General features: G+C 38.3%; 1 protein-coding gene across 35 annotated transcripts in view; it reads left to right on the forward strand.

The window, feature by feature from the left end:
• LOC126367980 (Down syndrome cell adhesion molecule-like protein Dscam2) overlaps positions 1-27,094 on the forward strand; it is a 65,347-nt gene that overhangs the window by 7,137 nt on the left and 31,116 nt on the right. For 6 of the 35 annotated variants that reach the window (XM_050011760.1, XM_050011761.1, XM_050011772.1 and 3 more), the window contains exons 3-6: positions 13,250-13,434; positions 14,779-14,917; positions 20,125-20,304; positions 21,953-22,102. In XM_050011760.1, coding sequence (XP_049867717.1) covers positions 13,250-13,434; positions 14,779-14,917; positions 20,125-20,304; positions 21,953-22,102 — 654 coding nt within the window. Of the gene's footprint in view, positions 1-13,249; positions 13,435-14,778; positions 14,918-17,122; positions 17,285-17,372; positions 17,544-17,645; positions 17,808-17,899; positions 18,062-18,170; positions 18,342-18,461; positions 18,624-18,946; positions 19,124-20,124; positions 20,305-20,406; positions 20,587-21,952; positions 22,103-23,588; positions 23,713-23,795; positions 23,848-24,278; positions 24,403-24,443; positions 24,565-24,630; positions 24,755-24,966; positions 25,091-25,319; positions 25,444-25,638; positions 25,763-25,790; positions 25,915-25,948; positions 26,073-26,115; positions 26,240-26,277; positions 26,402-26,798; positions 26,923-27,094 lie in introns of all 35 variants that reach the window. The other 29 variants (XM_050011788.1, XM_050011775.1, XM_050011780.1 and 26 more) reach the window with 25 other exon arrangements.

Below are 27,094 nucleotides of genomic sequence, written 5' to 3' on the forward strand. Positions count from 1 at the left end.
GACTAAAGCTAAATGAGTTAAACGACTTCTTAAAAAAAGAAGACTAGAGGCAAATCAGCTTAACCTCCATAAAAGGTTATATGACAGGGAAGGAAAAAATCTTAAGTGACCATCCGCTACTAATTTCAATTGTATGAAATCCAAATATTAGTAAGATCGGAAATAAAGTCGGTCCTTAAGCCGTTTTTCCTGGGAGAGATTTTAGTCGGGCAAGGCATTTACAGATATTTGTACCTTACAATATTAGGAAAAATCACGGCGGATATAATGAGTAAATCGATTTAATTAAGAAACAGGATCTAGAATATAACCATAAAGATTGTTACACATGCTTAATTCGACTTTTTAAGTATATGGTAAACCGCGTATGATGGCGGATGACAGATGACTGTCACCAACTGAATGCGGGCAATAAAAGAAACAAATAGCTTTGAAAAAGTCTTAATATGCTTATACTCTGTGCTGAGTTTAATCTCACTATCACAACCTGTTTCCGATTTACTGAAAAATTTAAGACCACGTGGCTGGATGCAAGTTCCAAGCACTGGCTCCTACTAGATGGTACGCGGTACTAGGACAGACTGCAGTGATGTACTGATTGCTCTCATATTAAGACGCGGCCAGGGGTGGGTAGATCAGCGACTTGTTTGATCAAAATTTCTGTCACATTTGCGCCTAAAACCTCCACTTCAAGCTGGCCATAAGATACCGTCGAAGTTGACAAACAATAACAGAACTCGATCATGCTTTTAAAGCCGAGATACGTCGGACATCGCAGCAGACACATCTGTCGATGAGATAATATAGATGATAATAATAATAAATAGATGGTGTTCCTTTGCCGAGCATTTTTATAGCTGTGCTCTGCTCTACCGAAGTTATTGGTTGGTAAACCAGACCGCAAAACTAGATTGACTAACTAGATTGAAACACTAGAAACTAGATTGGTGCGATGGTTCTAACGTGAAAATCAGCTCGTGGGGAACTACAGGCGGGCTTTTCTGTCACCATATGTCTCAAAAACAAATGCCAGGTGGAATAAGCTTGTGAAATTCAGCTCTATGCTGATTCCTATCAATCCAGTTCCGGTAATTTTCGACAGTTTCAAGACTGTTTTCGGCCACAAACTTTGAAGAGAGTTTCAATCTACAACAAGGAAAAGACCCAACGCCTCACTGATCAGAAAGACTTATTAGCAGCGCTTTGGACACATTTTAACGATGTCTTAAATCCCAATAGTAATCCCAATAGTGACTTGTTTGTTACAACAAGGTCGGGGGTTTCGCTTAAGATCTAGCGGCACCCCCGACCTTTGAAGAACTTCTTACAGCGCTAAGAAGGATGACGAATACCTACACATCAAAAATACCATCTCAACTGTATAATATGCCAACACATTAATAACTGGTTATACAAACTCATCCTGAAGATATGGGAGTCAGCTGCTGGAATGATTTTAGCCTTCTTCCTCTTTGCGAGTCGATGGCGATCGATATTAAATTTTAGCCTTAACGTTATTCTATCCCGTGATGCAGAAAAGGTACTTCCGGAAACCCAATGATGATTTTGTCCGGACAGAGATATGGGGGTACGGTTTTGTTATTAAACAGATTCAGGCCAAAAGGCTTGAACAACATCGGCCTTTGTTATGTGCTGCGTGAGGCTTCACGCGGCTTGTGGATTGCTCTAAAGAAAACAGATTGTCCTGAAAAGTTATGACTTATCCTGATACGACAATATCATGACGACATGATGACGACAGTTTGATTTAGAAGTAACTTTTCAGAGCTATTCGTCGTTACCTACGGCGCGAAACAAGGCTATGTCATAACACATGGAGCCATGGTTCCTAGTCTATTTTCTTTATATATCGCTTCTGTATCACGCATAAGTGGGATACTCTATGGAATTGTTATCTATAGCTTAATTGAAATTAAGGTTAAAATGAATAAGATCATTTTTGATCTCTCACGTCTCACATCTATGCATCAGTTAACCAAACTTGCCGAGGAATGGCCGATTCAATTAAGTAACACACCATAATATTTATAGTTTTGTGCAAAACCCTTTTAAAATAACCATCCAGAGGATGCTCCGGGGATGTAGCTTCTTCCAATGTTGCTTTAAAGGGCGCTGAGCTGGAGGAAGTTTCAAAATTAAAATATTTGGGTTCTCAAATATGAAATGACTCCAAAGTCATCGGAGTTGCCAGCCCAGATAACAGTGGCAGCCTTTGGAAAACTTAAAATATTAGTGTACAAAGTCTCAGCGGCGTACTTGATACGTAACACTTTAAATGTCTAAGGTCCATCCTTCGCATAAAGCGGCAAGATGGTTTTCCAATAACATTAGTATTACGTCGTTCTGGCATATTCGGAATAGAAGCTCTCATCATAAAACATCACCTACGATGGTGCGGTCACGTCATGCGAATGGATGACAGAAATGTTTTCTATTTCGAGGTGTCTAGAAGGAACTGTAAACAAGGTGGACAATACCTGCGGTACAAAGACGTACTCAAGCGCAACCATGTGGCTTTCAACATGCCAACTGATAGTTGGGATGAGTGTGTCTGAACCTGGAATAGCGCGTGATATAGTCCTCGAAAATCTTAGTCCAAGACGCCAAATACGGAAAACTTAACGGAAACCTTCCTACAATTACACGGTAAACTCGGCTGGCCAGCTTGATTGTATGCCATGTGACCAGATCTTCAATTCGAAGTTCGGTTCCGCTAGCCACGTCAAAGTCTACCACAACAACGACTTGGGATAGACACAAATAGAAGTCACCATCAACGGATACGGCTTGGGTGACATGATGACACGCACACTCCCGGTCTTCCCAATCGTAATTTTTAGCTGTGTGAACCGCCCAACCAGGACCTGCCCATACTTATTTTGATATGTTGAAGTGATGCGGGCACAAGGTTTCATACAAAATTGCGATGACTGAAATGTTAACATTATTTCTTTTTTGTTTTGGAAAAACGTTTTAAGTCCTTTCAAAAGAAAAAGATAGTTGTTTTATACGACAAAAAAATTAAAAAAATGTAGCATAAATAGCTGAAGTCAAATTCTATGAATATTTTCGGTAAAGGCAAAACAGTTCAAGTGCCAATTTTACTTTTAAACTGTCGAAGGCAAAACGGTTGAAGCGACAATATTTATAAAATCTGGATTAAAGCAAAAAGATTTAAGCGCCAAATCTATTTTCGTTTCGTCTAAGGACAAATGATTTAACCGACTTATCTATAACAAAACACTGTCAGGGAAAACGCTTTAACAGCCTTCGAATCATGAAAATGAAAAGACATAACAGCTTATGTGACCGACTCATATCCCGGAATACGACTGATATGCCACCAGCCCAGAATTTTGTTCATTTTTTTGTCGGTTAAAACACGGGTTTTTAAAAATGTACCCAAAGTGCTAATTGGTTGAAGCGCCAAAAAGTAGCTTCGATTGATCTGAAACCAAGATCAGTCGACGCGGAAAAAATCGCTGATTCCGAATATATATATAAGTCAATTTCGCCCAAAATGTCGCTTAAACCCATTTGCCTTTCAACCCTCGATATGACAATTCGAGAGGTTCTAAAGCTGCGAGTAATGTAGAGCGCGTGTTCATTTTGTTCAGTCCCGCGACGGGCCGTGTTCTGTTATAGTAGGTATACCTACTGAGGGGGGAGGAAGACGCCCTGTGACGTCACGGGTCGATACAGCGACCGGGCAACGAACCAATATCTGCACGTCACGACATTCGTAGATTCTAACAAAACCTCACTATTCTATGTTTTATGTGGCCTTGGTTGAAGGCTAGCTTCAAATAAAATATGCAATGTTTGGGAGAGTGTTCGATGTTCTACCTAAATAACTTTTCTAAATGTCTGGATTTAAATGTTTCAAAACAAAGATTTGAGATTCAAATCTGATTACTTTATAAAGATAGTAAATCAACTACTTAGAGGTAGAGACCCAGATAGAGGAAGATATTTCATGGGTAGAGTCAATGTTAAAAACATTAGAGGTATCAAATAGGTAGAGGGGATAACAAAATATGTTTACGAAACTAATTATAGGTTCAATAATACGTAATCATTAGGTTCAAAACAGATTTCTGTTATAAACTGAAACATCCAATCAAACTATGATTTAGGTGCAAGTGCCATATTTTGAATCACCTTTAGGTATATCGAAGTAAAGTTTCAACTGCTTTGGCTAACCATTGATAGTACTCGGTATAGAAAGTACAAGTATTGGCGTGGGTGCACGGCAGAGGTCGAGCAACCTAGGCAGCCAGACTTCTAGCTTCATAGCAAACACAAGAACGTTGGCCTTTCGAGGCTGCGGCCGTGACTCCCGGCCGAAGGTTATCCTCCCGACTTTGCAGCCGCTGTTCTCCAAACTTTCATTGGCAACTCGTAGTACCCAATTATATTAGGATATTAGGAGTATTATGACTTAACTTATAAATTGCCAAAGTTAAAATGTAACAATTGTACCCAGCCCACCTTTTTATGCATTGTCCCATAGATGTATTTCATTACTGATGTCTTATTATCTTATATCATACCATAGTAGGTAACTATTGTAGGTAGCTACATAATGCAGAAAGTTCGGGTGTTGTAGTAACATGCACCTATAATGAAACCTTGAAGAGATTGTAATTTTAATAGCTCTACAACAGCAGCTGACTTACTAACTGGCTAATCGATTGTAATAATGGACTCGTCATTTTCTTCTTGCTTGCTCCTTGAAGCATTGGAATAAATCAGTCGTAAGCTTAGCCTTGTTTTTTCTTTACAAATAGGTACACCTACTTGAGTAGGTGTATTCAAAAACAGGTCTTACACAAGCCTACAGGTATTACGAACAATTTATTACGTTTATTTGAATAGGGTCGAATATATAACTTCCTATTCTGCAGATTTATCAAGAGCGCTTCTGTTCCGAATACCTACATTATATTCCCTACTTACACATACTTAACTCAAAACACACTCACTGATTTCCATAAAATTTATCAAAAAAAGATCGTCTAAAATGTTAACAAAATACTACCAACATCGATCATATATAATATACATATATCGAAGGTTTTCTATGTATAATTGTAAACTAAGTGATGCCTACACGTTTCATATGTAACCTGGGGTAATATATAAACTTGCTTGGTGGCTTTCTTGTTACTTAAAATATTATATCACTACTATGTATACTATATAAGCTGTTGATTACCTGAACAATAAATAAATAAAATACATACGTATAAATACGATCTAATAATAACACTTTGTTATTACTGTCTCCTATGATAATATGCACTATGATTTATGTTTTGTTTACACAATCGTACGTTAACCTCTGTTTTTACCCGAAATATAATTGTGTATTTATCTTAACGATTCCGGTGTTTTTGTTCACGTTGGTGATTATTTACATTCAGTAGATCAAATAAACAGAAGTCCGGGAATTCGGCTAAAATAGCCGAGAAACTTGGGTGTTGCGTGACTGGATTACATTTGGCTTTCTTAGATCAATGTTTTTTGATAATACGGTGGAATAGTGAGTGTGTCCATAATTCTTGCATCGCGGAGGTGTTATGTTATTTATGGCTCGGCCTCTCCATGTTTGTTTTGTTTCATTTCACACAACCTCATCCATACTACGTAGGTATATAAAACTTAACTACATGATTTGCTATTAAACGAAGCACATAATGGAAAGGTACTGAAAAATAGTAGGTATGTTAGTTAACCGTGTAAAGAAACATTAGGGACACTATCAGACATTTGAACTATTGTTAAACATTATAGGTATTTCAAATCAAATCAAATATACTTTATTGCACAGAACTAAATTACCTACAACAATCAGACATAAGACATAACACATGAATATAGTACCATTTGGGCGGCCTTATTGCTCTAGAGCATATGTCTATTTATATGTTTATTTATGTTTGTATTGTTTATGTTTTTTTGTATGTTTATTTATGTCTTTTCATTCAATAACTTTCGATTTTTAATTTTATTTAAATATCAGGCTGGTACTAGCCAAGATTCTGCGTCTGCAGTTTGTAATATAGACTATTAAGTAGATAGATACTACTATTATAATAATAGATATGTAATAATGTATTCGTTGATTCTATTTTATCCTTGGTTCTCCAATAGATGAACATTTCATTCTCAAGACTTTTCCAAGTCGAATCACAACGGCTCAACGAGCTCATACGCCTTCTAGGCTTTTCTATTTCCCAAAAGTGCTCAATTACTCCAAATTATCGACACAAGACAAGTGCAATCTTATACACAAGAACTATATACACTGCTTGTGGTGAACGAGACCGGGGCGCCCCGAAATCCAGCAGACGAGGAGCTTCAGGTCAGTCCAATTTTCTCTCTTTAGCTATCGAAGTCAAACTCCCTAACATTTATTCGGAAAAAAAACTAAAACGGAAGTCATGGGTACTCTACATGCGAGAGTAAATTAAGGTTTAAATAGTAAGTATAGGAAATGCTGACGACTTAATATAGGAAACTGGCATCTCCTATTTTCGCTGCGACGAATAATACCTACTTTTTAAGGCAAATTCCTCTTCGTGTAGGTAGTTACCAATCAGCATTCTAACATTTACTTACCAAACAAAACTTTTGCCATACCTAGAATGAGAGAATACCACATTATACCAACTGTATTTTGTACCAGCTAAGGAAGTAATCGCATACCTTAAGCTCGGGCACGTACTGTACACGGATAAACTGAATATTTTAGGGTAATATTGAATTGATGTTGGCAAATCCAAGACGTAGGTAGTGTCGTTATATGTTTTGTCTCTTTTTTGCCACAATATATGCGTAATCGTCAAGTTCTTGATAGAGTTCGAAAGTATCTACCTATCCACAATTTGGCGCCAGCTCTATTTTCAACCACATAAGGAATTAAACCTGAAGATATAGTTAATTTTATAATTTATAGTTAGGCAAATCGCGGATGTTAATTGTGTATACGATGACGTGATCTGACGAGACTGAATGTAAATATCAAAATAATTGTGAGAATTCTGATTCATAGTTGGTCTCAAGCCACCATTTTTAATGATTCATCCTAGTCACTTATGGTCTTTGTGTTATGAAAGAAATTATGTCTGTGGCTTAACCTTGTAGTACATACGAAAGAATTGTCTTTGTAGTTAAGCGTCTAGAAAAAAAAAATGGGTGAAAGTTTATGAATAGTTCAGAAAGGCATAACTATCATCTCATCGTACATTTTCTACCTACTTATGTCGCTATTTATCTTTGTTATTATTGCTTAGAATCATTTCCTAGGTAGGTACGCCTGCTCTATCTTCGATAGCACCGTAAGATCGTAACCTTACTGAGAGTACGATTGCGATGAAACACGAACCTATTTCTATAAAATAAAATATAAACAATGTAGGTAGGTAATACACAGTGTATCAATGTAACTGGAGGCTGGTAATAAAAATTGACGTCATTCACCTAGTTTTCCAAGGCCGACCTGCGCCATAATTTATGTCGCACATTATAAAAAACTGCATTTTTATAAAACAATACCTACGTACACGTTATGCTCTAGTTATTCACTACACGAATGTAATATCGCTGGGAGCTTTGCCAGGGTCTCGGAGTCTAGACCGGTTCACAGCAAATAAACGAGTCTACTTCAGACATTATACACGCTCGGCTGCATCTGTTATGTGTTTTTTTACTATAAAATTCAGCTAGATTGAAGTATTATCGTTTTTTAACGTGTAGATAATCGTATTGCTTATACACATATCGCGCTTGATTAGAAAATAAACTGTTCAGTAGCACAGAGAGCAAACCAATGTTACCTAGTGTATATTAAGTAGTACTTGATTTCTGACGTCTAGACTGGTATTTGTATACAAATAAAATAACCTATTTAAGACTTCGTATCATAGTTGTAACTTCATAAGTCTGACGATATTACGCTATGTCGACGTCCATAACATAACAGCAACAGGATCACGGAATACAAGAAAGAGATCGGAAAGGCTCTAACGCGCATTTTGAATGAAAACCAATGTCGTCAGTGCAACCATACTCTCCTTTACTAGCTCTACTGCCTTTCATATTCCATAGCCACTTTACCGGAAATGTATACTTATTTTATGCGATACACTGCAATTTTATCATAACTTTTCGTAAGATACTGCTTACAAAAGTATTTTTTTGATAAATAACCGATCATACTAAGGTTTTTAGCGTTCCTGTGATAAAGAGGTATCTCCTTGAATGATAGTAAATATTTGATTTTTTGCCCTGCAATTTATAATTTTATAATGCACGAAAAGACCTTTTAATATAATATCGCGGAACACCGTGCGTCGTAAAGTTTTCGGACGAATAGTTTCGGAGTGTAAAGTTGAAGTATCTACTTATGAACTATTCGCTCATATCTGTATGGCGCGTTGTGCTGGGCCCTTCCAACTTGTTCCTTCTATTTTTTGAACAGCATCATACCCGTATCCCACGAAGGAATAGGCAGATGTGTATAGTATATGTACCCAAACCTCGTCATAACCTCATTAATAGGTAAAATAAATTACCTACAGCAACCAACTAAACCCTTAAAGCGTCAACAACTAGCTCATACTCGTAATCTTCAGATTACTATCGTATGTCGCGTGGAATGCGCTCAGGCCCACGCGTTTCCAAGACCACCACATGATGTGGATAAAGGCTTACCTGATTATGCAACAGCTAAACAAACTGACTCCGCATTCCGGCATACTGGCGCATACAGTGACACGAGACAATACCTTCGTTCGTAACTTGTAAGGTTAATTAAGAGACAAAAGGAGTACCTATCTACCCACCTAAATACGAAAGAGAGTTCACGAAAATACCCTCAAAATATAATTGATCAAAAAAGGAAACAAAATATTTTCCAAAAAGAGATGGAATTCAAACAAAATCTAATTTTGTAAACACGGTTTGAAATATAAGAAGATACCTACCTACCACAACTCAATATAAGTGCCTATACCTACTTAATCCAATATGCCCCTCGATAGTCTAACGTCAGAATCCAATCGCAAAGTCTATTTCCTGAACGCTATTACAGATTTTTCGTAGGTACTGATGAATATAGGTAGATTTATGTAGCTATGTATGCTACAATGCAATTGCAGGCGATCACGTGAAAGGTAAAAAAGTTGGTACATATTTAAGACCAGTTGCTGCAATACAAAATTCAATAATCATAGCTGAGGTTAAAGTGTCCAAAATATACATACCTACTTATTTAGATGAAAGTTGAAATTGTGAAAAGTAGGCAGATGGTAACAAAAAAAGTTTAGATGAGATGGCTATAAGAGCAGTGCAGCAACCGTTACGAAATGTAGGTCACATAATTTCCTACTGTCTGCAAATAACACCGAATGATGTATCTCCATTAATAGAAACGAAACCATTATCTTTATCGTCTACATATCTCACCAACCTTAAATCTACCCAAGTAGGTGCGTGCAGTTGAGAAATAGTCTTAGATAAGGATAAGTGAGATAACGCAATTTCGGAAGCCAAGCACCCGAGGTGAATGGCCGGAATTTTACGGCCCATAGTCCAGAATGGAGCCATAACCATAACACACGCACCATTCGCGCGATGTTCATCATCTGCTAATGAATTAATAACACACCGAAATGTTAACACATGCTTAACGGTCTTTTGCTGATATTCGGATGTGTCTTAAACTTTTTAATACATTAACGTTTGTTTTGCTTTCATTCGTGCTCAAGGCGTTAATGTATTGATTCCATTTAATAATACCTATTCAATAAGATAAACACGCTACCTGTGATTAATGACTGATATTTGATTAGGTACCTGTTACAAAAGAGAGGAGCATAATAGGTAGATATTTAAAAACTTAGCTCATCAGCCGTACGACGCTCACTGCTGGGCATAGGCCTCCCCCAAGGATCTTTAGTAAATAAAAACCAGAACCTGCCGCGTGTTCTAATTTGAAAATAAGAAATACCTATAATGACAAATATGAAGTTATTTACTTCCAAATCAAACTAGGTGTTTGACCTTACCGGCGAAGACTATTATTTAACTACGTAGTTATCTTCGTGGTGTTGACTGAGTCGGAGACAGAAGCTCGTTTCGAACTAACTTGGTTCGGCACAATGAATAATGTAAAACCAAATTCTGGCACAGGAAAACAATACATACATGGTAACTTAGTCGCTGTGAGCATACTAAACTTGACTCGTTAGCGATGCAAGTTCGACTAACTACCGTAACTGAGAAACTCGCTGTATTATCTAAATAAGTATAATATTCTAAGCATGAAAGTTTACAGACTTGTTCAATAGTTGAGCTCGGTCTTCAAGTATATGTGTGCTTGCGTGTAGTTTATCGTAAATGCCTTAAGACTTATGAAGATGCTAATTTGAATCTGCTAATAAATTACTACTAGATAGGTAGCTGGTGTACCTACCTGTACTATTTTGAGCAAAAGCCGTCATTAGCTACTACATCGGATTCTTATCTGATTCGAGTGCGAAAATGACGGACAGTAGAAAATTATTATGAGATATGGGATGGTAGTACGTAACCTACCGTGGCTAGCGTACAAATAGTGGATCCGTCATTTATTTGACGGACCCTTATCGAAAAAGAATTAGAGTACAGTCATGAGCAATGTACCCACTTTAGGACTCTGTCGCACTAACATATTTGACATTTAGTGAGACTTACAGTTCAATTTGTCAAAAAAGTTAATGTGACATGGTACCAAAGTGTATACATATTAATGCTCGTACGTAACCGTACCTACGATACGTATCTGATATATTTTTCTGTAGTATTATTTTTCTTAGATCTGCAAAGAGGTAGAAAAACGTTACGTAATCACATTCGTAAAATTAATAACGCACTATATTTTTTATGTCATCATCACTCACAGTCGTTTTCTATTGTATGGAGATTTTAATAACTACTTATAGTAATTATCATTGTTGCAAGTTTTATCATTGTGGAATCTAATTTAGGAGTCTATTTTATTTATGATGAATTGATAATTTAGAGATTGTAAAGATCCGCTCTTCCTTGTTTTTGCACTTCATCATCATCAATGTAAGAGCCACGCTCTTGTCGGTGTAACATTTTCCATTCCAGTCTATCAAAGGCCAATTCGACTTCCCTATAAGACACGACGTTAACCTTTTCTTTAATCTGTTCTATGTGCTTTTCTTGGTCTTCCCCTTCCTCTCTTTCCTTCTATGAAGTTTTTAATAAATTCGTCGTGTCTTATTAGGTGTCCCCTCATCTTGTCTCTTCTGTCCTCAATAATTCTCAGTATTTGTCTTTTTTCCTTTACTCTTTCACTTATATGAAGATAAAACAGACTTCATAATATATACCTACCTACCTAAGTAAAGATAAACCTTTGTTTATTTATTCATTTATTTAAATACTGATACACGCGTAGACCAACTGAGAGAACTTAACAAACTGAGTGGGTTGGTTCTATAAGTAGATAGATATTATACCTACCTGATATCACATGATTCCTTGCAACAGTTGCAACCAGGTGTTGTGTATTAGTTACGAGTATTATCGGATACAATACATATCTCCTTGCAGCTGATAGGAAATGCTTTTTTATTTATTAAGATAAGTAGATAAGTATACTACTTATAAAACGATTCACTAGGAAATATTAAAACTTAGGCATGTATATTAGAGCTTAGATAACACGGTGTAGTAAGTACCTACCTACTTTATAAATACTGACTGATACTATTATTCGGTACGTGCTCATGAGTACGTTAACCTACCTTACCTACCAATGAATTCCATTCCACTTGTCTGTAATTGTAAATTTATAGTTGAAATTTCACTGAAGACAATGTCAGTCGTCTTAAACTGTGGACAATTTCTCCTCATTTCGTTATCTCAAACGACACTGTTATTTATTACACCGAGACGGAATCTCCGAGTGCTTTTGTTCTGTTCATTAAGTTTTGTTCCATAGCTTAATGAACTCTCATTTTAATCATGCCTAATTGGCTGCACCTGACGGGAACAGAAATCTATTTTGTCGTGCTGCATAGTATAAATCGCTGCAAGTGGCGAGATAAATCGCTTCGGATCCGGTCGGTCTCGGCACGTCTCGTCGAACATCTGTCCTGCCATCCGACCAATCAGGAGCGTGCGCGAACGCACATCTGTCGTACCCGCACGCAGTACGCACCACACCCGCGCTTTTTGTTCCTTTTGTCGCTATTTTTTATTCAAACCCAAGAGGCAGGGGATATTGAAAGCTTTTGTAAACTTTTTGTACTGGCCAACAATAATATCTTCTTCATTCCCTGCGCACTTCGTATTTTAAATATTATTGAGAAATCTTTTATTACTTATTTGAATTTAAATGAGGTTGCGGGCTTAGATTAAATTGGTAAATTACTAGGTAAGGTATATTGCCGATTGATTACGTCTAGATATTAAACAGTTTCTGTGTGTTTCAAACACTTAAAGTACCTACTTACCTAAACTACCACTACTTCGCCTTGTATCCCATCTCGGTAGGTACCTACCTTTTTATTCAATTGCACCGGAAACGGAATGAGGCCAGTAATTAACGCGTGCTTCGAGTGTCATGTCATGCGACACTCGTCATAGCTTCATAGGTACTTCTGCACCACGTAGGTACATCATTAGTACGAAGTACGAGGTCTTTTACAATATTTTTGCGAGCTTCGTTATAAAGTGGGTCGAGATCCCTGGAACTAGCGCAAAGGGTGTTGCGGCGCGTTTGAGTGCTCTTTGCTTTTCTATTTAGGTCTCGCTGTTGCAGACTTACAACCGCAAACCACGGCCATCTGCGCTTTAAAGGGTTAAATCTTAACATGCCAACCTGCCTAGCGTTCATAAAATTTCACTCCACAAATACATATCTCAAATAATATATAAGTATGATGCTATTAATTAGTCATTGTAATACGATAGGTATCGTATTACAATGACGAATTAATAGATTATTAGTAGGTACTAATAATTACCTATTTCATAAGTTGTTGAAGCTAGTTGGGATTCACGAGAACTTGTAAACCTATTTAAAATCCAAGCTTATAATATAGATAGAATCTGAAAATGTTTTCTGGTGATCCTACATTGCATAATATTTATATCTAAACGATTTAAAGATTTTTTTTAAACCAACAATATCTCCTTTCCACCGCAGGATCAGTGCTTTGCGAGGACGAAACCATAGGCCCGATCTTCATCAAGGAACCCCCGAACCGAGTAGACTTCAGCAACACGACCGGCGCCGTAGTGGAGTGCGCAGCACGAGGCTCCCCCGCTCCTGACGTTATCTGGGTCCGCGCTGACGGAACTGCTGTTGGGGACGTCCCTGGACTGCGACAGGTTGGTTTCCTTTATCTCAGGATCGGCTGTCTTTTTCTGGCGTGTGGGTTGGTAAGTCCCACACGCCAGAAATCCGTCATCGAGCTCTCTTTTTGGTCGATATCAGGGTTATTATTGAGCGGCCAGAAACCCCTCTCATGGCTCATAAAACGATTGCGTACTTACTTCAGGAAATATAACATCCAAAGCACGGAATTATATTATTAATTTCAGACAATTATGACTTAGCCCACAAAACGGAACAGTCTCACAAAGGTCTCACGAAGTAGGTAATGTCGCCAACAGGTCAGTTCAGTACTATGTGATAATGAATTATAGTACTTAGGCTCAAGTTTTCTTATATTTACCATGGACTTATAAAAAGTAGTATAATAATAAAAAAAAATATTGCGACGCAAGTGCATCTAAAGCACACATGCTTCACTACCGTCTTAGATTAAATATAGAGATGGAGCGTGCTAATGCATTCTGTCTATTTAACGTGGTCTACTAAATGGTACTTAAATTGTTTCCGTCATCTGCCGTCAGAGCATAATTATACTTGTATTGTGGGTATAAAGTACCCAGGCTAAGCTGGGTCGAGTCTCTGGTTCATTACAAAGCAGAGAAGTATAGAGAAGAAATAGAGACCTCGCTACAAAAGCTTATAAATTATAAAGCGCAAAAGATTATATCCACACAATCTGTTCATCGTGGATTGAGATCCTGTATGACTTAACAGTTAGCAAATCCTTCAAAAGGCTACTGCCTTGAGCTTTGAGTCACTGAGGAGTCATTATAAAGCGCCCGCGCCTACCTGTCGCAGCAGTAGTCATGAATTTCCGCCTCGTTACATCGCCCTTCCGTTGACACAAGACAGCTATTTACGACGACAAATCGACACAGACAGGATAATAAGGGAGAATTGAATTCGCCCGCTACTTAAGCGGTTATTTTAATCTACCTTAATTATAAAGTCTATTTGCAAGTTCAAAGAACGTATAAGGCTACCTTTCAATGAAAGTAGGTACTAATTTAAGTACGCTTCTACTTTTTTTTTATAAAACAGAACAAAAAGCAAACATTAAAAAACGGATCTCTCGAAAACTTCATTGAGGAATAGTTAAAAACCAAAACTACGTACCTAAGTAAAGAGAGTTAGTTAAAAGTCTTTTTGTAATTATTTGTTTTTATTTTGGTGCAATAAAGTGTATTTGTATTGTAGTGTCATTGGGGATGGTAGCGTGTGTAGGTCATATGCCGCCTGCTGGAGCCTGTGACGCCTATAGACTCAGAAGCTACCCTAACTATAATTCTGAAGGTACACCTACAACGTGTATTTCAAGCAATATTTATTCCGCTCAGGTGTTGCCGAATGGAAACTTGGTGTTCCCCCCGTTCCGCGCCGAGGACTATCGTCAGGAAGTGCACGCGCAAGTGTACGCCTGCCTAGCCCGCAACCCCGTCGGCACCATCCACTCCCGCGACGTCAACGTACGAGCTGGTAAGTCACATACCACTAGGTATAGGAAAACAAGAGACTGCTATTGAACTAGATATTCTGCAAATGTCGCTGTGGGGTGAAAACTGAAAACCTAATCAGCAATATTTTATCAGTAGGTACCGTGATGATGTGACCTCCTCTGGGCACATCATCCTGGCTGGCATGCGCGTTATTTATTTTAAAAGTTAATTAAATTAAAATGGAATGTCTTATAACAGGGAGTGTTTACGGCGTCGTGCGTTTAGCACCAGGTTGTTTCATTATATTTTGCACATGTATTCCCTTTCTGTTATTATTTTGAAGGCAGTAGCCTTTTGAAAACGACAGTGAATAATAAATTCGATAAACTACTTCCACCTCTCTGTTATTTCTAGTTTCGGTACTGTAAAACCTTTACATTACTTACTTACTCCTAAAATTCTTTCAATTTACAGTATTTTTTTTTATAAACGCAATGCAATGATTTTGATAGGGCACTTAATTCAACATGTTTTAATTCCACAACGATTATTAATAGATAAGTGTACAATTATCTACTATAAACAGTAATGTCAACAATTTAATAATTGAACCTATCCAAAATTGTATTTGAACGTATCAATGTAAAATGCAATTTCTAGTCGTACCGAAAAACAACCTACAAAATACAAGCAGTGCTATTACACATTTTATCACTCAAAGCATAAATTCGTGAAACACAAAACCAGTATAAATATTAAAAAACACAAAGATTTATTTTAAGCCGTTGCTGTGGTATGTGTTGTAGTAGGACCATCAGATCATTATGATAAGCCACTTGTCGGCTTTCATCTCTTAACTTATGACCCGTTGCTTTGTAATATGATATAAGTTGGTGTCGACTTCGAATGTAAGCAAGACATTAATAAAAGAGAAGAGTTGACCATGTTACGTGATATTCTTTACGATATCTTTTTGAGGAATCACCAACATAAGAACAAAAACAAACTAAGAACAGGGAATATATTTGATTCCACTTGTGGAGAATGTTATATGCCATTGCCGTTTTATGTCTGAGAAAACTTCCTTTGAGGATATTAAATATGAACCATACAATAATTATGATTCATCTAACGTTCTCTGGTTTGATTTCTAATGGACCTCCTTGTCTTTTGTTATTGCGATATCGTTTGTTATTATTGACAAGGTACAAGAAGCCCATCGGGAGTGGAACCTTTTGAGAGTTGTCCTTCGTATGATAAGCGTGCGTTCTGACTGCTATTTTCTTCCTTACGGCTTTTAAGGCATAAGGAAGTGTTAATAAAAAGCGATAAAATTAGTTGTAATTGGCTGCCAATACAAATTGCGACACGCGACAACTCAACAGATTGACGATCACCCCAGCCAAAGATCATAAGGTGACGGACTACATTATCAGTACCATAATTCTTTTGCACATTTTGCCTTAATTGTTGTTTAGATTAGCAAAATTCACAATTCAGCAAAAATATTTAGTAAGGCGGCTGGCTCAAATGCATTATACCTATCACGTGGCTTAAATTATCTTTCAGTATTACCTATTAAATGACGACCCGTACGTACGTACCATCCATTTAATAAGCCCTAAACCCTTAATTGATAATAAACATGTGACAGTTGAAGGGCCGACACAACGAAGATTAAATGGTTGATTGGTCGACACTGGGCCTTTAGCACCGAGAGCTAATAAGGTCAATTATATAATCAACCACTTTAGAGATAGGTGATAGATTCGGTCAATCGATTTTAAACACGTATCCACAGACATCAGAAGATCCGAAGGCCTGTTTTAGTTTAAAAGAACTATGAATTTTATTACACTCCATTCATGGTTTTGCATTTGTTAAACGCCCATTGACAATCAACTTTACTTTTTAGGTTGATGTCAGCTTACTATTTTACCATGCAAATGAACCCCTATTGTGTAATAGCACTGGACTTGCTCGCAGAATAATAATACATTTAAATAATATAAACTGTTACCAGCGACTGTCTTAAAGACCTGTGAATATTAATGACCCTCATAATAAAACCCTATAGTTTGAAGTTTACTACAAATTATTAACACAAGATATACGGTTTTGTTATGAGCCTTAATGTATGTTTAGCCGTATAATTAAAATGTTCTCTTTCAGCAGCAGCTTAAATGTCTACATTTTAGTAACGATATAAAGTTGTTAATTACTTGTTTATTTTTGAATATGTCAGTGGTCGCCCAGAATTACGACACTGATGTCAACAAGGAGTATGTTATATTGGGGAACAGTATTGTGCTCAAGTGTCAGGTCCCGTCCTTCGTCGCCGACTTCATTGAGGTTCTCTCTTGGCACACTGACAACAACGAGGATTTCTTGCCTGGCAATGACTATGGTTAATCCCGCGCCGTATTACATACTTACCTTCCTAACCATCCTACCCTTATTACCAAAACAAATATAATTTACATCCAATTCCACAGTGGTGCAGCAGCAGTATGAATCTGAAGTAAACAATGAATATGTAATTCGCGGAAATTCCGCTATACTTAAATGCTCCATCCCATCATTTGTGGCGGATTTTGTCTATGTCGTTGCCTGGCAGGACGAAGCTGGCAATTCATTCACCACTGAGGAATCTAAAGAGAGCGATGGTATTAGTTTTCCAATAATCATGAAAAATCCTCTTCCTCTCCTTCATTGCCCATAAAACCCATATTTAACGCATAGCATTTATAGAAATATGAATATTTCAGTTGTAACGCAATATTTCGAAGCGGAAGTGGTGTCGGAGTACGTAATCCGAGGAAACACGGCTGTATTAAAATGCAATATCCCGTCTTTCGTCTCCGATTTTGTTAAAGTTGAGGCTTGGGTCAACTCAGACGGCAGCGAGTACTTACATACCGATGATATCGGTACTCACATTTTTAAGACGCTACAAAATTCCAATTCCACTATAATCCCTATCCTATTCAATTAATTCCAAGAATTTTCGGTTCTATTTCAGTTGTAAATCAATTCTACGAAGCCGAAATCCTAACCGAATACGTAATCAGGGGAAACGCTGCTGTCCTTAAATGTTCCATCCCCTCCTTCGTCGCCGATTTTGTTAAGGTAGAAGCCTGGATTGACGAAAAAGGAACTGATATTACTCTTTCTGAGGACCTCGGTAATAATGGCCTCACTAAACAATCAAATGTCCACTTCCTACTATAGACGCCTGTCTCCACACCTCAACCTGTCAGTTCCCTTTTAAATACCTGTTTATTATTCTTTAGTTGTGTCGCAGTATTACGTGACCGAAGCCGAAAATGAGTACGTGATTAGAGGAAATGCTGCCATTGTTCGCTGCAAGATTCCATCTTTTGTAAGCGACTTCGTCCACGTTGAGTCTTGGATTATGGATAACGGAGAAATTCTTACTATTAACAATACAAACACTGCAGAGGGTACTTCGCATTAATAATGCATTATAATATTCTTGTTACCCTTTCCCTGTTCCCGCATTATTTTATTTTGTATATGATAGGACCAATATTTTCTATTTAAATGATTTTATATTTTCATAGTCGTGTCGCAGCCATATGAAGCCGAAGCTGACAATGAATACGTTATTCGAGGCAATGCAGCTATTATGAAATGTGAAGTTCCTAGTTTTGTCTCCGACTTTGTATCCGTTGAAATCTGGATGGACAGTGACGGAGGCACATACCATCCTGGGAATAATGAGGGTAATTCCTCGTACGAAAATTCCACATTCCTCACTCCTATCTCGGTTTCTCGCAGCTGTCCTTCAAGAATACGAAGCTAGAGTCAATGATGAGTTTGTTCTGCGAGGCAATGTGGCCATTCTCAAGTGCATCGTGCCTTCGTTCGTCGCAGATTTTGTTCATGTCGTCGCCTGGATAATGGATAATGACACGGTTACTGCAGAAGGTCAAACAGTCGAACCCGGTAGTAATAAAATATTTGTAAATATTTCCTTCCCTCCCCTCCTAAATAATCACAACATTTACTGTGCCTTTGAAATTAGTATTTTTCTGTCTATGTACAGTGATTCATCAGAGTTATGAACCCCGAGTTACTGACGAGGATGTTCTACGTGGCAACGCGGCGATCGTCAAATGTGTGATTCCGTCATTTGTAGCTGATTACGTGCAGATCGTAGAGTGGGTGATGGGCGAAGAGTCCCTCTCTGCATTTTCGTTGAGCGGCTCAGAGGCCAATTACGGTAATCGAGAGCGCCCGCGCGTCCCCAATTGCTCCTATCCGCTCTCCACCAAATCCCCGACCGTAACTCTAATGTAGGTATTCAATTGTAGCTTAACGTTTCATAATATTTCAGCGGTAAATCAATTCTACGAGTCGCAAGTTTATGACATGTATGTGATCAGAGGAAATGCAGCAGTGTTCAAATGCCATATTCCTTCGTTTGTATCGGACCACGTACAAGTACTTTCTTGGCACGATACTGAGAGTGGAGAGTACCAGACGAATGAAAATTATGGTATTTTAACCATGCCAGCCATGTGGAATACTATTATCCTTTATGTCCTCTCCTTTGTAATTTTTGTCGAAATATGGCTGTCATTGTCTGGTTTTGAAATAGTATTTGAATTTACTAGATAGGAATTATTTTTGTACATTTCAGTTGTATCTCAAGCATATACAGTTATATTGGTTGATGAAAATGTATTGAGAGGAAACGCTGCGGTCGTCAAATGTCTCATCCCGAGTTTCGTAACCGAATATGTGTCAGTCGCTTCTTGGATCATCTCCGAGGGAGATGACGAAATGGAAATTAAAGCAAATGATACGGTTCACAAAGAGGGTACTTTATACGATGTTTAAGCACTTAAGTATATGTTTTCCTTTACATCCTCACCTCTATTCCACGACCTTCTGGCATATAGTATAAAAATAACATAAACATTTGCTTGGTTATTCCAGTTGTCTCTCAAGCATATTCGGTTCACTTAGTCGAAGAAAATGTTTTGCGTGGGAATGCTGCTATAGTAAAATGCTTGATCCCGAGTTTTGTTACTGAGTATGTATCGGTCGCATCTTGGATTATATCTCAAGGAGATGACGAAAATGAGATTAAGCCAAACGATACTATCAACAATGAGGGTATTTTATGTTCAAGTCATAATTAAATTTCCAATTCCTTCTTTCCTATTCACGTTCAACACATAATCTAATTACCTTTTTGCATTTTAATTCTTCCTGCAGTTGTCACACAAGCATATACAGTGAACCTCATGGAAGAGAGCGTGTTACGTGGCAATGCCGCCATCCTAAAGTGTCATATTTCTACTTTCGTCACGGAGTATGTGAGCGTTTCGTCTTGGATTATTTCGGAGGGAGATAAAGTTGAATTGGAAATTATAGCCGAGGAAAATAGGGACTTGGGTATTTGTTTACAAATATTCCGTTATCACCATATCCCGTCCTTGCTTCCTCATTAGTTCGTTACTATAGTTTTTACTACTTTGCATTTTGTCATTTTTCCAGTTGTGTCTCAAGCGTATACAGTCAACTTGATGGAAGAGAATGTTCTGCGCGGAAACGCTGCTATCCTTAAATGTCACATTCCTAGTTTTGTCACCGAGTACGTGACTGTATCATCTTGGATCATTTCCGAAGGAGATGTCGAAGAATTAGAAATTAAAGTTGACAATTCTTCTAACTTGGGTATATTACTTATTCAACACTAATTACCTTCCTGGACTCCTTCCAACCCATTTCCTTTTTCTAGGGAGTACAGTTATTAACTAGGTTATTTTGTAGAACATCGTCGTCGCTATTGATGGTGACTGTATAGGAGAATTTGTTCCAGTGGTGTCGCAGTCTTACACTGTAAATCTTTGGGAAGAGAACGTATTGCGCGGAAATGCTGCTATACTCAAATGTCACATCCCAAGTTTTGTCACCGAGTATGTCACGGTCACTTCCTGGATTATCTCTGAAGGGGATAAAGATGAGGCTGAGATAAATATATCCGATTCTAATTTAGGTAACAACACGTTCAAGCGTACTAAATTCCATCGTCCTTCTTGTCTTTCCTGCATATCCATACCGATCCAAAAATAAACCTTCCTTCACTATTAGGTCGATATTCAGTACGGGGGTAGGTGTCCACACCTTTGTAATCACGCTATTTAGCATTATTATACGCGTTTATTGTTAACGCATTTTATCTTTTATATTTCAGTCGTTTCTCAAGCCTACGATGTAAAGTTTTGGGAAGAATACGTCTTGCGCGGAAACGCCGCTATTTTAAAATGTCAAATTCCAAGTTTTGTTTCTGAGTATGTCGCTGTCGCTTCCTGGATTATTTCGGAGGACAAAAATGAGAAGGAGATCAGAATAAATTCTACTGCTGATTTAGGTAGTTCTGGCAAAAGTTCATTATATCCTTGCATCTAATCCTTTCAATGTCCCACCTTATTTACACCTTATTTCTCGCCAGTTTAGGGACAACGTATCTATACGATTAGTATGATTTGCCAAACGCATCTTTGAAGAACTTTTCTGACCAAAAATCCTTGTTCCAGTTGTTTCCCAATCATATGCTGTGAACCTCATGGAAGAGTACGTCCTCAGAGGGAACGCGGCTATACTGAAATGTCACATACCAAGTTTCGTTTCGGAATATGTTACTGTCGTATCTTGGATCATCAGTGAAGGCGACAAGGACCTCGAGATAAAGCTTGAATCCGTTGAAAATTTAGAGGGTAACTTTCAACTGTGAGTCTTCCTTTATCTGCAAACCCTTTCGTTACAAAAAAGTTTTCTAAATTTTGATAGCTACACTAGGTTCTTTTTATCATCGATGTGGCGTTTAGGGTCTGATCCTCCGAAATGGTTTCCCGTGGTTCCATGGGCCTCACGGCCTACCTTTCCCACATTCCTCCTTCCTTAGGTTAATGCATGCTTTGATATATTAAGTAAACAGTAACCTTAAGTTGCGCTGACAAGCTTATCCATGATTATGAATTGCTTAAATTGACGTTTATATTAAATGTATGGATATCTATACCATTTTTGTGGTTTACAGATGGAAAATATCTAGTACTGCCATCAGGAGAATTACATATTAGAGATGTGGGACCAGAAGATGGCTATAAATCATATCAATGTAGAACTAAACACAGACTAACTGGAGAAACTCGACTATCTGCTACCAAAGGACGACTAGTCATCACTGGTGAGTGATCTTTTATTTTGTAATCGGGTGTAGCATGATGAAATCATTTTTAAAATGTATATTAACATAATTCGCTATAAATTTCAATCACCATATCAAGAAAAAATTGTAGGCAAGTACCTAATAAGAATATTGTTATTTTTTTTTAATGGAAATGTTAGATTGAATTCATAATGCTACACAAGCAGCTACAGAGAACGTGACAAAACCATATTTCTTTTAACATGCGATTAATACGACTATATTTCCAATTGGACAAGTCAGTGGTACATTCACCGCAAGATGAACGATTAATATTATTACAATTCACATTTTATAAATGTTTTTATTTGATAATGTAACATTCTCTGTAGTTTTCATTCTTATATTTTAAGAGAATATTTTCAAAAGTGGTAGTCGAAGTTTGTAATACCAAACAAAAACAAAATTATCCTGTGAAAATATTCTGTTTTTATAGTGTATAGGTACAGTATTCGCAATCTTTTTGAAGATATATTTCATATTATTACGTATGGAAGTTAATAACCACAAAAGTACGTTTGTAGAGATTATGAATACTGTGCTCTACTAATTTTAGGCCACAAATAATTGTGTTTGCCTATTCAATTTGAAATATAACTTGCCTGAATGTTGGGATAGGGTACCCTGCAGAGCCTTGACTCACGCGAGAAAGTTCCCGATTTAAACTTATCTGTGAATAGACGAGTAGGAGCGCAGTAGGGCATAATTATACGAAGTCACTATCCAAGTCCGATCATGGTGAACCCGCCTTCTCCCAACATGCGCAGAGCCGGTGGGTCGGGTGCCCCCCAAGTTTCCTAGCGCGGCGACTACCAGCGGTTTCCAGTTCAGCGTGGACTCCAGCCTCGCTGTACTATGCTCTGCACAGGCTTACCCCGCGCCCATGTACCGGTAAGACATCCTCGAAATTAACGCCTTTGCCTCGTTTCCCAGAGCCCATAGGGCGCGTGCCACCTAAGTTGTCAACAACTCAAGTGAGCATGTCATTTCTCACTACAACGGAAGCATCATTTACGTTGCAGTGCCCTGCTCAGGCATTCCCTGTCCCCGTGTTCAGGTAATTTGGGAAGCACCCACGCTCTATATTCTGTAAACAATTTTTAGAACCCGTTGGCCGCGTGCCCCCTAAATTTGCAACAGTGTTGACGGGCACTATGTTCGAAGTAAAGAAAAATGAATCTTACGCATTGCAGTGTCCTGCTCAAGCATTCCCAACCCCATTGTTCAGGTAACGAAAAGTAATTTTACTTTGTTAATTTCTCTAGAGCCCGTCGGTCGCGTACCGCCAAAGTTCGCTTCTGTCGTGATGGGGACTATGATTGGCGCCAAGAAAAATGATTCGTTAGCTTTACAATGCCCTGCTCAGGCGTTCCCAGTCCCACTCTTCAGGTATTTATATCAGTCGTTTTCTCATGATCGCAGAAATATTTATCAACTAGAAAGTAAATAATTTCTTTTGCTTCAGAACCTATGGGAAAGGTCTCTCCAAAATTTCCGAGTCTAGAGAAAAGTCGACTTTTTAATTTCGATTCAAACCAAAGTCTGTCGCTTATGTGTCCTGCTCAATCGTTTCCCACCCCAATGTTTAGGTAAGATATTGTACCTATAGTTTGTGATTTTTCTATTATAAGAATTATATTAAAAGTCAATACTTTTTAAAATATTGTCGTAGAACCCGTGGGAAGAGTATCTCCGAAATTCCCTACCGGGGACATAAGTAGGACGTTTGTAGCCAACATGGATGACAGCATCCCAATATTATGTCCTGCGCAAGGGTTCCCTGCTCCACTGTTTAGGTAACTCATTAAATTGTTTATATCCATTTCCTGAACAGAACCGCTGGGCAAAGTATCGCCGAAATTCCCGTCGATGGAAACTGGACGCAGCTTCACATTTTCTTCTAATTCATGTGTCACATTACTTTGTCCGGCTCAAGCCTTTCCAACTCCATTGTTCAGGTATTTCAAAACTTTACTTTGTGCAGTATATTTCTATCGAGTAAATACAGGCGAACTTTATCAAAACCAACATCACTGGATAACTTCAGGAACTTAAGCGTGTAATATTATGTCCAGCGTACACCTTTCCCGTTTCACGTATGCACGTGTAGTGTAGGTAATTATTACTATGATTTAAAACAAAATTTTATTCTTAGAACCTGTCGGTCGCGTTTCGCCTAAATTCACATCGGGCGACAAAAGTCGTGCCTTTGATGCTAATGGAGGTGACAGCATTACACTATTGTGTCCTGCACAAGCATTCCCCGCCCCAGCATTCAGGTAAATTTAATTCAATGTCTCAAACAAAATTATTTTCATAGAACCAATGGGTAGCGCCGCTCCAAAAGTAGCAACTAAAATGATCGACCTTTCCGAAGTGTCTTCAAATAAAACTGTCACATTGCTTTGCCCGGCACAAGCATACCCTGTCCCATTATTCAGGTAAACCATTCAAGTTGTTTATAATATATGAATATTGAAGCACAGATATTTCGTATTAATACCCAGAGCCAGTAGGCAGAGTACCGCCCAAGTTTCCAACTCTGGATAATGTTAGAGGCTTCAGCGCATTTGAGAATGCTAGCCTAACGCTGTTATGTCCCGCTCAAGCCTTCCCTGTACCTCTATTCAGGTAACACAATTGTTCTATCATTAACTCTTAGTGGTAATGTGTTTATTAATACTCATTATTTTGCCCGGCTCAAAAACTTTGACTTAAACGAAACACAACAGAAATTGAGGAGTTTTAGCGTTTACTACGGTATGCCCAGCCCCCACCTTACCCGACCTATTTTTTTGTATAGCGTACTTTTTACTATCACTTACACCAATATTTATTCTTAGAACCCGTCGGTCGTGTATCACCTAAATTCACTTCGGGCGACACAAGTCGCGCCTTTAATGCTAAAGGAGGTGACAGCATTACACTATTGTGTCCTGCACAGGCATTCCCTGCCCCAGCATTCAGGTAAATTTAATTCAATGTTTCAAACAAAATTATTTTCATAGAGCCAATGGGTAGCGCCGCTCCAAAAGTAGCAACTAAAACGATCGACCTTTCCGAAGTGTCTTCGAATAAAACCGTCACATTGCTTTGCCCGGCACAAGCATACCCTGTCCCACTATTCTGGTAAATCATGCAAGTTGTTTATAATATATGAATATTGAAGCAAAGATATTTCGTATGAATTACCCAGAGCCAGTAGGAAGAGTGCCGCCCAAGTTCCCTACTTTGGACAATAGTAGAGGTTTCAGTGCATTTGTGAATGCTAGCCTAACACTGTTATGTCCCGCTCAAGCCTTCCCTGTACCTCTATTCAGGTAATACAAATTACATAATGTTAAATTTTTAGAGCCAATTAATAGTGCCCCACCAAAGGTTCCGAGTAAGACAATAGAGTTTGTGGAATTTCCGATGGACATCAGCGTTACTTTGCTTTGTCTCGCACAAGCATATCCAGTTCCGATGTTTAGGTGAGTTCACTCGTTGAATAATAGACGACGCGTTTGTTTTAGAACCTGTTGGCCTGAAAGCACCTACATTATCGACGGATTTCAAAATGGCGTGGTATGTTAAAGACGTAAATCAGGGCTTTGCTTTGCTTTGTCCAGCGCAAGGATATCCGGCCCCTTTATTCAGGTATTTTAACAAATTCTTCTCTTTTTAGAACCTATTGGCTCCAAAAGTCCTTCGTTTTCAAGCGGGTCGAAATTAGCATGGTTTGAAATCCAAGGTGGCCATGATTTCGCACTTACGTGTCCAGCGCAAGGGTTTCCTGTTCCAGTATATAGGTGAGGGATATTTAAATTGCTCTCTTCCTTTCAGAGCCCATCGGTTCCAAGTCCCCGGCCTTTTCCACAGATGACAAATTAGCATGGTTTATAAGGCCTGTAGGGCATAATTTAGCCTTGTTATGTCGAGCTCAGGGATACCCTGTTCCAATATACAGGTATTTACATTTAACTATCAGTAACACATTAATTAAATTTTAGAACCCATTGGATCGAAAGCACCCTCATTCTCGACAGACAATAAATTTTCTTGGTATGTGAGGAAAATTGGCCAGGATCTCGATATCTTGTGCCCCGCTCAAGGCTATCCAGTACCTCTATTCAGGTGAAAAAGTTATATTTATGATTATTTTTAATTTATAGAACCTGTTAGCTCAAAATCTCCTACATTTTCAAGCGATGTGCAATTCTCTGGAATTACTCGTAGCTTTGGTCAAGATTTCGCTCTTTTGTGTCAAGCTCAAGCATTTCCTGTCCCAATATTCAGGTAAGGTTTAATTTCGTATCTTCCTACAATGAAAGATAAAATTCCATCACAGAACCTATCGGATCAAAAACTCCAACATTCTCACAGGAATATAAAAGTACTACGCTTACGAAAGCTGCTGACCAAGCATTAGCACTGCTATGTCAAGCGCAAGCTCATCCCTCCCCTATATTCAGGTTAGTAACTCGAACAACATTCAATTTCATACATCCGTCTATTTTTGGTTTAGAACCAGTGACTGCGAGAGCACCTGCGTTCCCCACGACGGCGTCATCTTACAATTACCATATCCAAATGAATGTTGGCGGTTCTATGCTTTGTCAAGCTCAGGGGTATCCACAACCAGTATTCAGGTAGGCCTGCGTTATCTTATATATTCGTACATCACTGATTTTAGAACCTGTTGGGGCAAAGGCACCGTCTTTTTCAACTGATTCAAAAAGCAGTACATTTATTAGAGAAATTGGTCAAAGTTTTGCTTTACTATGTCAAGCTCAAGCATCTCCAAAACCTTTCTTTAGGTAAGTGTATTTCATAATAGTAATTTCTCTTGTACAGAGCCCGTGGGTTCCAAGCCACCAACATTTTCTACTGACTTTACATTATCTGCGGTAACAAGACATACTGGGCAAAATTTTGCAATGACGTGTCAAGCGCAGGCATACCCTGTACCGATTTTCAGGCAAGTGACTT

This window comes from Pectinophora gossypiella, chromosome 7, assembly GCF_024362695.1.
Source record: "Pectinophora gossypiella chromosome 7, ilPecGoss1.1, whole genome shotgun sequence".
Lineage (NCBI taxonomy): Eukaryota > Metazoa > Arthropoda > Insecta > Lepidoptera > Gelechiidae > Pectinophora > Pectinophora gossypiella.